We start from the raw sequence: 15,137 nt of genomic DNA, 5'->3' as shown, positions 1-15,137 counted from the left end.
CCAGAAATTGCCAGGTTAGAAAGGCAGTTGGAAAAGAGCCATGAGAGGGCAGAAACCTCATTAACACGTTATCCCCTCCTTTTAAAGCCAAGTTCCCCCACAATTATAAAGTCCTTTTTATTAGTCAAAATCACAAACACCTCGATTAAAAGGATGGGATACACCACCCTCAGCAGAAAATGATACAGTTTATAGAAAACCTCCCCACCCCCCACACACCCCAATTAAAAACTAGAAAAAAATCTGCCCTCCTTCCCTGTGATGTCATGGTAGGCTGACTCCTCCAGGAGCACTGCAACTCTGGAGAGGGCCAGCTCCCCACAGCACCCTCCACTTCACCTTGGGGAGAGGAGGGATGCTGGTGGTCAAGGAGGTTAAAACATTAGTTCCAGTAATACCAGTTCCCAAACATGCACTTCCTTCCTTTCCCCCAAAGCCTGGGACCAAGGGGAAAGCTGGACAGGTATAAGCCCAGTCATAAGGAGCAAGTTGAGGAGGGAAAATACAGTCCAAGCAGGTTAGGAGAAGAATTCCAACATACCTCCTCCCTCCCCCCACTCAAAAAAAAAAAAAAAAGGCAATTTGGGGTCTTTATCACACCAAAAATAGTTCCCCTCAGACCTGAGAAAAAGACCAAGATGTCCAGTCTGGGGAGGGGGTACTGGGAAACTCAGAGCTCGTCTACCCTTGAACCTCCATTGACTTCATCTCCAAGGCAATGGCTAAACTAGGTCCCTTTTCTTGGCCACCTGCACTGTCCAGAACTGGAGATGGAGAAATACAGGGCGAGGAGATCAGGAGGGCACCCCAGGCCCAGGGGTCCCCCCCAAGGTTCCCTCAGTCCTCGGGTGGGATGCGCAGGGCAGAATACACCATCACCCGACTGTCCTCCTGCCGTCGGCCTGCAGAGGGGAAGGGGGATGAGTCTTGGGCAGGGTGAGGGCAGAGCACTGACACATGGGGAGTCCTGGACACATGGGGAAGGGGGGGTCCCCAGATGGTGGGGATAAGTGCAGATTCAAACCCACCAGTCACTGACTGGCTGAACCCAGACTGCTCCTGGTAAAGCCTAGAGACTAAAGGTCACACACGAGTGGACAAAGCAAGACCCTGAAGGTGGTGGAACAGACCGACGAGGAGACAAGAGAATGCTGGGCAATGGACCCGGGCTGGGGCTGGGCTCAGTCATGGGCAGTGGGCAGGCAGGTGGGATCTGTCAGGCGATCGGTCCAGGTAGTCAGTCCTTACACGAGAGACTGCGCTGGATACTTCGGAAGGACCCTCCAGCTGTGATGAAGGCCCAGAGCCCCATGGAAACAGTGACTGCATAGATGGGCAGCAGGCTGGCCTCATACCAGGGGTTCAGGAATGTCTGGTGATGGGGAAAGAGTAGAAAAGATGTTACATTCTCCCTCTAATCCCTATATTCCCATTGTACCTTTGACCCAAATTTCCCCAGAAATCTCCCTCAAATCCCTTAGTCCTTCAGAGCACCAGTAAGTATCTTGTGATTTTCAGCTCCCCCAAAGGTTTCTGCTATTCCTGCTCACCTCAGGCCATCTGCATTATGGTTTGATTAATCCATTCAAACTCCTCCCCAGGGAATCCCCAGAGCAGGATATACAATTGATGCTAAGGTGAGAGACATCTCAAGGCTCACCTTTCTGCCTCCTCTCATGACAGATTTTTAAATGTTAAGAAGTGAGGATGTATTTCCCCTCCATCCCACTCACCATTAAGTTCTTTTCTCTCTAACTCAGGCCCCTGTCCCCAACTCACCAGTCCCGATGTCAGTAGGTGACTCCCAACCACCAGGCCCAAAGCCCAGTACCGTCTCCTCTCACAGGCATCAAAGAACACAACTCCCCAAAAGGTATGGAGCAGGATAATGGCTGCTGTCAGAAAGGCTGCAGGGGGGGAGATGGGGATGAGATACATCCCTCGTCTTCTCCCAGCCTCCTGAGATGCTGAGCCAAAGAAGTCTCCCAGGGAGGGCCAGTAAATCAGGTCAGGGCTTAGGGATGGATGGGGCAGGAAGGCAAGAAAGAAAGTGGACTTTACCTGAAGTCAAGAAGTAATAGGGTGAGTCTCCGTGGATCCCAACTACACCTGGCCCAAGTGCATCAGCCAAAATATTGATAACAGAGAAGACACCACTGATGATACCGAAGGAAAGACCAGAAACTGGGGGGAGGGAGGGTCTCATCAATGCCAGAGATCACTATAGCCTGACTGCCAGTGATCCCTCCCCATTCCCAGGCACAATTCCCCCCGACCTTCTCTCCCTCCAGGCAACCTATCCTTGGAAGGCAGGTGTGAAGAAAAACAAGAAGCCACTTAGGACACGTGGATGTTTAGAGGCTTCCCTGGGAGAGACGAGTGTCCAACTCCCTCCTCCAGTCCCTCTCCCTTGGCTCACCATAGGCCATCTGGCGGATGGAGATGGGTGATCTTCCGTCCTCACTCAGCGATGCTAACCCTTCATCTGCCTTCCTGGGGTGTGGTGGGGTGGGTGGGACAGGGGAAACATGAGGGAGGGCAGGAATCTCCTTTCCCTCTAATGTCTTCCCTTAGTGCTTCCTCGTCCAAACCACCACCCAGGGCTGCCCCATTCATAGTTCAGTCCTCTGCCCTTCTCCCCTCCAGACCATCCCATCTTCTTACTTAAGCAGCTTGTAGTAGGCAAAGCGGAACACCTCCTGTAGAAGGACGGAGACTGCAGCACCAAATATCAGAAGGCCATACTGGAGCCGGGCATCTGACCGGTCGGTCACATGGACCAAGATGAACCAGACCACAGAGGCCAGGAGCAGGGACACCAGCCAGAAAAATGCCCTGAGGAAAGACAAGGACAATCAGACAAGCCAGGGTAGAAGGCATCCTGAGACATCAAAGAGAGAAACCAATCAAGGCTGCAGCATAAAAAGCGGAAGTTAGACTTCTGGATGGCCAGGGAGACGGGAAGGAGGTAGGATAAGTGTCTCCACCAACGGAGTTTGTAGGAATCTGAACGCAGGGGAAGGCTTAGAAATCTGACTAAAGGGTCTGCAGAGCTATGAAAGCCAGAGTGCAGGAGCACAAGAGGGCGAGGTATCCATTCCTGGATACTTCCGTAGGGACGGGTGAGGTCAGCACAGCCCCTTCACTAGTCTTGGCCCTGGGCCGCCTCTGACGTCGCCGGGAGGAGTACAGGAGCAATCTGTGCGATCCCTGCAAGGCGGAAACCAACTGCGGGAAAGGGCAAATCACTCAGATCCCTGACTCGACCCTTCCCAATCTTCACCTCCAACTTGTCTCCCCCTACTCAGGCTTCCCTTGGAGCGTCCCAGGTGGCTCAGTGGTAAAGAATCCGCCTGCTAATGCAGCAGACTCAGGAGACGCGGTTCCCATCCCTGGGTAGGGACGATTTCCTGAAGTAGTATCTTCAGTACGGCAACCCACTCCAGTACTCTCGCCTGGAAAATCTCATGGACAGAAGAGCCTCGCGGGCTACAGTCCATAGGGTCGCAAAAGCACCGGACACCACTGAGCAGGAGCGAGACTCAGGCTCGCCCCAGGTCCTCGAGCTCCCTTCGGATCTCACTCTTCGGCGTCCTTCCGCGTCTCCCCAACCCCCTGACTCACCCGGCGACCAAGATGATGACGCGAAGCGGGTCTCCAGCCACAGTGATCAAGAAAAGCGCAAAGGCCGGGCCAAAAGCGACGAAAGTGCATCCAAAAAACACTGCGGCCCCCATATCTGGGCAGTGGGGGCGGGGTGGAGACCCGGCCTAGAGAGGGGAAGGGGAGGAGCACGCCAGCTAGGGTGTCCGCTGGGGTGGCCACGCGACCCCGTGAGGGGCGCGGTGCAATGTCACCCCCGGACCCCCGGGGAAGGCGGGGATACCGAAACCCCAGACACAAGTCCGCGCGACTTCCTCTACGGAAGCCGAGGAGGGAACAAACCCCTTTGCAGCCTCATGGCCACCTCCCATCTAATCCCCACCCCCTGGAGGCCAATGGAGGGAGACTCCGTGGGGGCGGGGCTGCGGAGGTGGGGCGTGGCTTCACGACCTGCTGGGAGTTGTAGTCCAGCTTTCCTTGCCCTGGACCTCGGACCTGGGAGTGGCTCCGGCCGGTTAAAGCAGTGGGCTGGGCCCTGGCCCAGGTTCCTTGGTTCGGTTCGGTTCGGCCTTGGCCGCTGTTTCCTTTCGCTATTTTATGGGGCAGGGTGGTAGCAATCCTACGTTTTCTTGAAGAGCTGCAGAGGGGGAAGATCCTGTTAGAAACTAAAGAACAAATACAAAGAAATCACAGGATAGAGAGTGCCGGAAGATAGGGACGGGTATTGTTCTTACTTGAATGAGAGGAAATGAGCTGGAGATACTACCGAAGAAATGAAGGTTACACTTAAAAGTAGGTGCTCTTTAAACAGGCTAGTGTAGGAAACACAATACAGTGTCGCTAATGAAGCTTTCATCTATAATGACAAGCGAATAAGAAGGAAGTAAAAGGAGCCTGGGTAGCAATGTTAGGTAGGCTGGAGAGGATTTTGAGTTGGAATTGGGAGGTAAAGCTCTTTGTAAAAAGCAATTATAGCTATGGAGTTGAAGGAAAACTATCCCCCTCCCCCCACACCACCAAAGTTACTCAGTTCCTTTTATGTCATACTTCCTTTATTTATTTTCTGAAAATGGACATCAGCGGTGTCTTTTCCTCAGACTGGGGGAAGGGAGGGCACAAGGGATGCATTTTAGAAAGAAAGTTAAAGTGGTTAGAGGGTACTGTAACTACATTTGGATGGGGGTAAATTAGTCCTTGGAGAAGGAAATGGCAACCCACTCCAGTATTTTTTTTTTTTTCACTCCAGTATTCTTGCCTGGAGAATCCCAGGGACGGGGGAACCTGGTGGGCTGCCGTCTATGGGGTCTCACAGAGTCGGACACGACTGAAGTGACTTAGCAGCAGCAGGGTTAGTCCTTGGGAGAAGGCAATGGCACCTCACTCCAGTACTCTTGCCTGGAGAATCCCGTGGACGGAGGAGTCTGGTAGGCTGCAGTCCATGGGGTCTCTAGGAGTCGAACACGACTGAACGACTTCACTTTCACTTTTCACTTTCATGCATTGGAGAAGGAAATGGCAACCCACTCCAGTGTTCTTGCCTGGGGAATCCCAGGGATGGAGGAGCCTGGTGGGCTGCCGTCTATGGGGTCGCACAGAGTTGGACACAACTGAAGCGACTTAGCAGCAGCAGCAGGGTTAGTCCTTAGGGAGGATGTTTTGGCAAAAGAATGCCAGGATGGGAAGGTGAGGGAAACTGGAACATTGCTTTTGAGAAAGTTATCAAAGTACCCCCAAAACACTATAAAAATTGTTCAAAGAGAACCAGCCTTCCTTTCCTTCTGGAAATGATTTATGGCAACGCATAGATGTATATCCATATAAGAGTTTTACATTTTTTCTAGAAAATTCTGGAAAGGAGCTGAAGGGGTAGATTATATAGATTTATACGAGAATGAACGATGCAAATCTGCCCCCAATAAGGTTGAGAGGATGGGAGCATCCTGGTTGGTGCTCAAGACTCTTTATTGTCTTGCTTCTGAGATAGCAATCCAGAAGAGGTGGGGATAAGACATCATCTCTCCTCTGAGCTTTTATCACAGCATCTTCTGACTTAGGAACAGGCGCCAAACCTATCTTGTTCATTAGTGTTTCCACAGACACTTGCATGGTGCCTGGCTCATAGTAGATGTTGAATAGATGTTTATTAACTCCCTTTAAAAAAAAAAAATTCTTTTCTTATTTCCTTGCCTCTGAACCCTAAATTGCCTATCAGACTAGGCCTAGCACCCTGTGCCCAGAAATATGTCACTAAATGTTTCTACACTGGATGGAATGAAAATGGGAACTATAAAAGCAGAGAGGATAAGATGAACTCCACCCCTGTAGACTAGGAGGAAACGAACACACCAAAGGGCTGAAAGGGGAGAAGAGGTGTGGCATATACCGCAGGGAAAGAGTACCTGCTTCCTCCCTTCTCCCATCCTGTGTGCAGAAACTTGAGAAAGAGGTGAGTTGAGGTCAGTACTTAGCAGAGAGGAAGGAACTAGTCATGACTGAAAAGTTGTTTTGTTTTTTTTTAATGAGAATCAATGCAGCAGGTGCTTATAGAGTCGGATGGTGATGTTGATACTGCTCCCATACTTGGTAGTCTGAGATAAGCAGAGGGAGGGGACTGTTCTCACTCTAGAAAAAAAATGCTTATCCGTTCCTCAGAGTATTTTGACTGTGAAGAAAGAGACTGTGATGAAGCCTCAGGGAGAAGGGCAGTTCTAGAGAGGATAGTCAGTTAGGGACAGTGAGAGGGAGAGGGAGATTTTTGTGAGGACTGGGAACAAGGAAGGAAAGTAGGGGAGAGGGGAAACTTCATGGTAAGCTGGGTTTTTTGTTATTGTTTGGTTTGGTTTTTCGTTTGTGTGTTTTGTTTTTCCGAAAGTGGCAGCAGGTGGCCTGATTGGATCTGGTCTAGAGCCAGGGGGTCTCAGTGAACATGTTCCCATCAAAATTCACTTTGTCTCTCTAATCTGGGCCACTGTGACTGAGGACTGCACCGGTAGTAGCTGATGGCCTAGTCAGGCAGCAAGTGGGCGGAGAAATCCCCCCCCCCACCCCAGGAGAAGAGTTGCTGCTGCTCCTTCGCTGCTTTGGAGGAGGGCAGAAGGCGGGGTAAGTTTGGTGGGAAACTGTGTAATTTCCTTTTTGCAAGGCACTAGAGCAGAATCCAGAATGGATGTCCTCTTTGTAGCCATTCTTGCTGTGCCACTCATCCTGGGTAAGTTCTCGTCTCTCCCTGGGCTTTTGAGCCAGGTCTTCTAACCATAAATGGGGAGAAACCATAAATGGTGGGAGAAAAGCAAACGAGGAGAGGGCCGGAGGTGCAGTTCAGTAACGAGGGACAACACTCTCCCATCGGTGTTAGTTGGCACGGGCAGAAGGAGGACCTGGAAATTAGAGACAGGAAACGGGGAGCAGAGCAGAGGCTTGTCAAAGAAGAGGCAGCCGGTGCGGATGGAGCCCCAGACTTGGGGAGGTCCTAACAAGAGTGAGCTCAGCTCGCCATCATCAGAGTTGAGTGAGATAAGGACTCAAGTGAGAGTGGACTGAGGCAGGCTCCTTAAAGGTGGAGCAGTCTGAAACTATCGAGGGAAGCCAGGGTATCTTCGGAGTTGAGGGAGATAAGGACTCAAGTGAGGGTGGACTGAGGCAGGTTCCTTGAAGGTGGAGCAGTCTGAAACTATCAAGGGAAGCCAGGGTATCTTCTTTCCCAGAGAACTGGAGAAAAAGCCTTGTATTAGTAAAGACCCAGGAGGGGTGACCTTTAGAATACTGAGTACTGGCTGCCTTCAGTGACAGGGTCCCAGAAGTAGCTTGGCTTCTTCCCTCCTTTGTTCCCAGCCTTCCAGGTGCTCTCATTGTTTCCTTTTCCTCCAGACTGTTGTGTCACTGCTTGGGGTTAATAGAGCCCAGGCAAGGAGTTTAGAAAACGATTAAGCAGGCAGCCTAGAATTCCTGACCCAGTCACGTCAAAGCCACATATTTTTAATCCTGGGGAGGAAGAAAAACTAACGCAGATGGATCATTTACTCCTTCTGACTCATCTGAAGAAAGCAGTGTTAACTGTGTTGTTCAGAGATATCCTGCTAGTTAGCATTGAAAGGAGAACTAAAGCCCAAGTCCAAAAGCCTAAGGCCAGGTGTATTAGTTAATTGTGAGGGACACTGCTAAGAGGAGATCTCTCACAAATACAGTAAGTCTGGAGCATAATCCTGAGGAGGAGATTTGAAGGTCTTAATTTCTGGTGTCTCCCTGCTTCCTACGTTTTTAAGGCTTAGTTTGGGTTCCAGTATGTGAAGGGGATTTTCACATTTCACAGTTCTGGGGATTCCCAGATGAAAGGGCAGAGAGTAACGGGCCTTGTCAGCATTAAGGAGTCCAGAAGCAGAGAAGGGTTTAGAGGTACAGAGGCAGGGAGATAATAGAGGGGAGGCAGAAACAAAGAATACTGATAGAGCTGAGGTCAACATCCGGTGTCCTTGTATTGCTAAGGCTTTCCAGATACCCCCTTGACCTCTAGTTCTTGTCCTAGGACAAGAATATGAGGATGGAGAAGAACTGGAAGAGGATGAGTATTATCAGGTGATCTATTATTACACAATCACCCCCAGCTATGGTGAGTACTTGTAAGGTTCTGATCCTTCACAGGCTGGAGAGAGGTTTGGGAGCTACTCAGTTCTTAGACTCTGACTTTTCCTTCTGCAATGGCATAACTAGATCAGAGAGAAATTTGGCTCTGAGCAAAAGCCATCAAACTCATGATGTTATTTCTCGAACTAGTGATCCTTTAGAAACTGGTTGAATTAACTTGAAAAATTTCAAATCTGTGCATGATTTTAGATATCAGGTTGAAAATATAAATGCATACACATTCACAAACATTTTTAACATTAAAGTTTGTTGTGTGCTGTGCTTAGTCGCTCAGTCATGTCTGACTCTTTGCGACCCCATGGACTTTAGCCCATCAGGCTCCTCTGTCCATGGAATTTTCCAGGCAGGAATACTAGACCTGGTTGCCATTTCCTACTCCAGGGTCCCTGTCCCAGGGATCGAACCCAAGTCTCCTGCATCCCCAGCATTGGCAGGCGGATTGTTTACCACTATGCCATCTGAGAAGCCCTTAACGTTTGTGGAATTATATTATACCAGTTAATTTTATAACTTGAGCAAACTGAAGTATTCTGGACAATTTCTTACTCTTCTCATTTCTAGTGCTACCTTTTTGATTTGTAACTACTTATTTTTTTTCTCCTCACCAGATGACTTTAGTGTGAACTTCACTGTTGATTACTCTATGTTTGAGCCAGAGAACACAGTGGTGAGTGAAATCTACATGATCCCCTAGGAGGATCAGGATAGGTAGCAGTTAAAAAGAAACTAGACATTGTTGAAATGTAAATAATGAACAGGAATAAAAACTATTTAGGTGAAGTGAAACTAGGTAGTGAATCTGAAACAAATTTGTTAATAACAGCTGGGGATGAAGCCAGAATGCAGTAGGTTTGCATCCTCACTGAAAGGGAGGAACAGTCCTCCAGTCAAGGGAGTTGGTGAATGGGGAGGGTACATAATCCATGCAAACATGAAGTAGGAAAGCTCCCTGAGTGTAAGTCTTGGATGAGGGGTTGGAGGGGAGAAGAGGTGGTGAAGTAAAAAAGAAATCTAAATAGAGAATCTATGAGGATGTTGAACGGAGGCAATGATAACTGTTTCCTAATCCCACTGAGGGCAGAACAGGTTGGATGAGAAGGTGGAAGCATCAGAGACTACCATTAGTTATGAAACAGACCGCGCTGACCATCAGAAGCCTGTAACAGAGAAACCAATGACAATGGAACCAGTGAGTGGATTGGGGATAAGTGGGGAGGGAGACAGACATCCCTTACCCTGGATGGATCCCCAGACTGGTGATGCGGAGCAGAGGGAAGCTTTGGTGGATGGGGGAACCAAATAACTAGTACTACAACGCAGGTGTTCATCTCAGATTAGCCAGCATTTCTTTCACTGAGATTTAATACTGTATACCAGAACACAGGGAAGAGCTGGTGCAGTTAAATTTCAGTTGAATAGTATTTAATGTGTTTACATACACATAGAGTCTGGTGCTCTGTCATGTCCAACTCTTTGTGATTCCATGGACTGTAACCTGCCAGGCTCCTCTGTCCATGGAATTTTCCAGGCAAGAAATACTGGAGTGGGTTGCCATTTCCTTCTCCAGGGATCTTCCTAACCCAGGGATCGAACCTGTGTCTCTTATGTCTCTGGCATTGGCAGGCAGATTCATTACCACTTGGTCACCATGTTTTTGTGACCTATGCCTAAAGCTGCTAAGGATGTTGCTGCTAATGAAAAAGAAATCTATCATGTTATTATCCTCAAAGTACTCATAAAACTCAAGTTTACACTTATGAAACATTTGGAACAAAATGAAAAGGTTTTTAACAGTGTTAAATTGCATACAAATTTGACAGCATACAACAAACAAGTGCTTTAGGCGGTGGAAGGAGAGAGATTAGTACAGGTTGAAGTTGTCTGGAAGACTTTCAGAAGATGACTGTTCTTGAGATACTTCTTTGAAGAATAGGTGAGCTTTTGATTGGCAGTTAAGTTATAAAAGGATGAAAGCAATTTGGAAGAAAGTTAGTTCTTCCAAGAGTGAAAGAGCTACACAGACAAGGAGGATAGAACAAGAAGGGTATATTTAGTGGTTGAGGTATGATTGAAGGAGATGGTATATGGAAAGGAACAGTAGGAAACTAACAAACAGAATGTTCAAAGCTACATGTATTTGCTTGGTAATTTCACATATGGGAACACAGAGCCAAATTACAGAGTCTGAAGTATCAAGGTAAATTTCAGACTTATAAACAATAGGGGGCCTAATATGTTCTCTCATGTGCTAAATGCATGATGAAAGTGATATTTTTGAAAAATGATTTATCTGGTCATATGAAGGATGCAATGGACTGGAGAGACATTAATGAGATTTGCATCCATTAAAGGTCTGGATGAGGGAAGTGGCATTTTGTTTGTTTATTTATTCATTCTTGGCTGTGCCGGGTCTTCATTGCTGCCAGGGCTTCTCCTTGCAGTGGCTTCCCTTGTTGCAGAGCACAAGCTCTAGGGCGAGCAGGCTTCAGTAGTTGCAGCTCCTGGGCTCCTGAGCACAGGCTTAATTGTTGTGGCCCATGGGCTTAGTTGCTCCAAGGCATGTGGGATCTTCCTGGATCAGGGATCGAACCCATGTCTCCTGCATTGACAGGTGGATTCTTTGCCACTGAGCCATCAGGGAAGCCCCAGAAGTGGCATTTTTTAATGGAGCGGAGAAAAATAAACACTTTGAAGAAAATGACTTGCTCCAGTGATAATTTCATATGGGCAATAAATAAGAGGAGAGTTAAAATAACTTGAGTTTTAAAAATAACTTTAAGTTTTAAATATGGGCATCTGGGAAAATGGTTGAATGAAATGGGAACTGTGATCAGAGTGATTTAGGGGGGAAGTTATAAATTTGGTATTGGCCAAGTTGAATTTACAGTCACAGCCTATGCTGCTGCTGCTAAGTTGCTTCAGTCATGGCTGACTCTGTGCGACCCCATAGACGGCAGCCCACCAGGCTCCCCCCGTCCCTGGGATTCTCCAGGCAAGAACACTGGAGTGGGTTGCCATTTCCTTCTCCAATGCATGAAAGTGAAAAGTGAAAGTGAAGTCACTCAGTCGTATCCGACTCTTAGCGACCCAATGGACTGCAGCCTACCAGACTCCTCCGTCCACGGGATTCTCCAGGCAAGAGTGCTGGAGTGGGGTGCCGTTACCTTCTCTGCACAGCCTATGAGGGTGTCCTAAAGGTAGCTGAATTAAGTCCATGCTCCAGTTCTAAGTGCAAAGTTACGAATGCAGACAAGCTCAGTAGATCTAGTATTTACAGAATACGGAAAGGCCAATAACCATGCCTTTAGTTAGTAGGAGAGGAATCAACCAAGGAAAAGGAAACAAATTGACTGGAGAGGTAGGTAGATAGCCAAATTTGTATTAAAGAGTCTAGAAGAGAAAGTTTAATATAATCAGTGAAAAGCTACCAATAGGCCAAGGAGAAGGAGGTCATTGATAACTACAGAGAAAGCAGTTTCAATTGAGTGGTTGTACCACAAGCTACTTCCTGTGGCATTAGAAAGGGAATACATTGTGAGGAAGTGAAGGGAGAGGATAAACCAACTATCTGAGAAATCTGGTAATGAAAAAAGAAGCAGAGGACTTCCTTGAAAGTCTAGTATTTAAGACTCTATGCTTCCAATGCAGGGGCATGGGTTCAATCCATGGCTAGGGAACTAAGATCCCCCATGCCACGAGGTGCGGCCAGAGAGAGAGAGAGGAGCAACAGCTAGAAAGGGCCAAAGTGGAGAACCAAAGTGCAGTCTGAATATAGTAGAACATAGATGGGAGGAATCAATAGGAATGGAAAGCTGATGACTGACAAGGACAGATAAATATTTTGAAGTATATGGCAGGCTTCCTTTCGGAGAAGGAAATGGCAACCCACTCCAGTATTCTTGAAGAATCCTGTGGACAGAGGAACCTGGTGGGTTACATCTATGGGGTCGCAGAGTTGGACATGACTGAAGCGACTTAGCATGCATGCATGCATTGGAGAAGGAAATGGCAACCCACTCCAGTATTTTTGCCTGGAGAATCCCAGGGACGGAGGAGCCTGGTGGGCTGCTATCTGTAGGGTCGCAGAGTCGGACATGACTGAAGCGACTTAGCAGCAGCAGCAGCAGGCTCCCTTTAGCTTGTTAACTCTGTGAGGGTAGGACCAATGTCTTAATCATATTTATATCCCCCTAAGTGGGCTTTCCCATCTTCCTTGGTGGCTCAGAGGTTAAAGCATCTGCCTCTAATGTGGGAGACCTGGGTTCCATCCCTGGGTTGGGAAGATCTCCTGGAGAAGGAAATGGCAACCCACTCCAGTATTCTTGCCTGGAGAATCCCATGGACGGAGGAGCCTGGAGGGCTACAGTCCATGGGGTCGCAAAGAATCAGACACGACTGAGCGACTTCACTTTACTCTCACTTTCATGCGGGCTTCCCCAGTGGCTCAGCGTTAAAGAATCTGCCTGCAATGCAGGAGCCACAGGAGACCCAGGCTCGATCCCTGGGACAGGAAGATCTCCTGCAGAAGGGCACGGCAACCCATTCCAGTATTCTTGCCTGGAAAATCCCATGGACAGAAGAGCCTGGTGGGCTACAGTTCATAGGGTCTCAAAGAGTTAGACACAACTGAAGCGACTTACCACACATGGCACCTGTGCCTGAACCTGGTGCCTCAGACAGTAAAGAATCTGCCTGCAATGCGGAGACCCCGGGTTCAATCCCTGGGTCAGGAAGATCCCATGGCGAAGGGAATGATTATCCACTCCAGTATTCTTGAAAACTCCATGGACAGAGGAGCTTGATGGGCTATAGTCGATGGGGTTGCATAGAGTCGGACACGACTGAGTGACTAATATGGCACCTATCACAGTGACTAGCACAGTGTCACGTGCATAGGTTAAAAAAAAACAAAAAACATGTCACTTAATTGAGTCAGCCCTCCCTAGTATGGTCAGGAATGGCTGAAAGGCACAGAGGAAAGGACTTCTTATAGTGATAGGGAGGAGGGCTGGATCTTTCTCTAAGCTCAGAAGAAAGACGACAAAGGTTGGCATAAAGAGATGGTTATCTTTCCAGAGTGGGAGCTGGGTGGTAGGAGGATGATACTAGCCTACTATGAGGGGATGTCTGTATTTTAGCAGAGTCCAGATCTGAATGACGCTGTATCCAGTCTGCAGAGTTCTGGTCCACTCCTTCTGTTCTGGGCCCTCGTTCATGGGGGGATGTATTTCCTGTAAAAGGTAAGAGTGCAGCCACTGGCCTTGGGGCAGTTTTGAAGTTTTACCAGTATCTCCAGCTAGTGTTCCCAGCCTGGTCAATTCTCAGCTGCTTAAAGGAAGAGGGGTCACATTTAGAAAAAGCTTACCTATACTTCCAGGAGGTTTAGGAGATGTTGAGGCAAAGGCCTTTGTCATAAGAGTCATTACTTTTTCTGAACTGGGATGATTTCAGGACCTCCTAGAGCAGAAGCAGGTGGAAGGGACAAGAAATTTCTCCAGGTTTCCAGTCTGCCTTGAGGAATCAGAGCTGGTTTCAGCCTGGACTGGTTTAAGGTTCTGCAGGTGCCAGAGGGCAAAATGGGAGGGGCCCTGCAACCTGACAGATTTGAGAGGCTAAAGTTCAGAAGTGGGGGCATGAATGGTTCTCTAATGTAGGGGAGAGACAGTGGGGGAAAGGAAGAGGGAGAGAAACTTCAATTATAAGGAAGGAATTTAAGTTGGTAACCACAATAAGAGGCACGAAGAAGTTTAGCAGAAGGAAGGAATGAAGGAGGGGACACATCTAATAGATGTCATGAGGAAATCTAGCTCAAAATATAAAATCCGGGCAGTTTCCATAGAGGTGGAAGACCCTGAAAGGTTTCCTGAGTCTCCTGACCCTGATTTTCCGCAAACCTCCTTCTCCCTGCTTTGTTTTTTAGGAGAAGGAAGACTCCTTGATGGGGATCTGGGAAGAGGACAGTGGAAGATTAAATAAATAAATGAAGTAATCTGGTTACTCTCTACTCCTTTATGAGGGCCAGTTCTAAAGCCACAACACTGAAGAGAGCACCAGGATATGTGGGAAGGGTGGATTACAAACGGAGTTAGGCAACAGTAGATTTAGAGGGAATCATTAGGACCGTGGGGAGGAGGGTGGAACTGAAATTTTGGGAAGAACAGAGAAAAGCACCCACAAACAGGTTTATTCACAGCCTATAGTTCCCTATAATTCTACCGCTTTACCTTATCATATACAGTATTGAAACAATATGCTTGGAGAAAGTTGAAGTAGAACACTTTTATCCTTTTTAGAAAATGAGCATGTTGTTAAACAAACGTAAACCATCAAAAGCTACTTAGAATAGATTTCAAAAATTCACACCCTCTTCTACTTACTCTCCACACCCCTAGCCCCCCACCCCACTCCCGCCTCTAAATATGTACCATTTTCAGTTAGTAATTAGGGCATGCAAGGACAAACTTAAAAGAAATTTTTTTTTTCTTCCTTTATCCTTGCGACCCTAATCAGAACTAGGCTGCCCCCTTGCGGTCTCTTCAATGTTAAAACTTTAATCAGCCCACAGTCCCGGAGCCCCTTCCCCTTCTCTCCACAGTGCTCTCAACACTGCAAGGGGAGTTCCCTGGTTGCTTAGTGGTTAGAACTCCGAGCTTTCCCTGCTGTTGCCCGGGTTGGGGAACTGAGATCCCTTAAGTCCCCCGGTGGTGCAGCAAAGAAAAAAAAAAAAAACTGCAAGGGGCGGTGAATAGTAAACTCCGGACTTTGCCACCCTCCCTTCTTCAAATCTTCTCCAGAGGACCAATGAAGAAACTAAAGCTAAACAAAGGCATAATCTAGGAAATCACAGACCTACCCGCCTCCCCATTCCTTGTGCTAAGTAAAATGGAATTAAG

The 15,137-nt window shown here is 47.9% G+C and overlaps 2 protein-coding genes across 3 annotated transcripts; one reads left to right on the top strand and one right to left on the bottom strand.

Annotated features, from left to right (window-relative positions):
* Positions 1 to 114: 114 nt before the first annotated feature.
* Positions 115 to 3,899, bottom strand: APH1A (aph-1 homolog A, gamma-secretase subunit). The gene is made up of 7 exons (XM_065905109.1): positions 3,625 to 3,899; positions 2,665 to 2,835; positions 2,420 to 2,493; positions 2,062 to 2,184; positions 1,780 to 1,907; positions 1,249 to 1,372; positions 115 to 902 (listed from the first exon to the last, which is right to left on the bottom strand). The coding sequence occupies exons 1-7, from the start codon at positions 3,735 to 3,737 to the stop codon at positions 838 to 840; spliced, it is 798 nt and encodes a 265-aa protein (XP_065761181.1). The 5' UTR covers positions 3,738 to 3,899; the 3' UTR covers positions 115 to 837.
* Positions 3,900 to 6,701: 2,802 nt separating this feature from the next.
* Positions 6,702 to 14,233, top strand: C1H1orf54 (chromosome 1 C1orf54 homolog). 2 transcript variants are annotated; one of them, XM_065905111.1, is made up of 6 exons: positions 6,702 to 6,811; positions 8,126 to 8,209; positions 8,853 to 8,911; positions 9,326 to 9,433; positions 13,386 to 13,484; positions 14,165 to 14,233. In XM_065905111.1, exons 1-5 carry the CDS (start codon positions 6,766 to 6,768, stop codon positions 13,479 to 13,481), a joined length of 393 nt encoding a protein of 130 aa, XP_065761183.1. In that variant the 5' UTR covers positions 6,702 to 6,765; the 3' UTR covers positions 13,482 to 13,484; positions 14,165 to 14,233. The 2 variants fall into 2 exon arrangements, with proteins under 2 accessions (XP_065761183.1, XP_065761182.1); XM_065905110.1 differs by having other exon boundaries at positions 13,383 to 13,484.
* Positions 14,234 to 15,137: the final 904 nt, after the last annotated feature.

This window comes from Muntiacus reevesi, chromosome 1 (assembly GCF_963930625.1).
Source record: "Muntiacus reevesi chromosome 1, mMunRee1.1, whole genome shotgun sequence".
Taxonomy (NCBI): domain Eukaryota; kingdom Metazoa; phylum Chordata; class Mammalia; order Artiodactyla; family Cervidae; genus Muntiacus; species Muntiacus reevesi.
The sequence above is the reverse complement of the archived record's forward strand: the minus strand, read 5'-3'. Positions and strand labels throughout refer to the sequence as shown.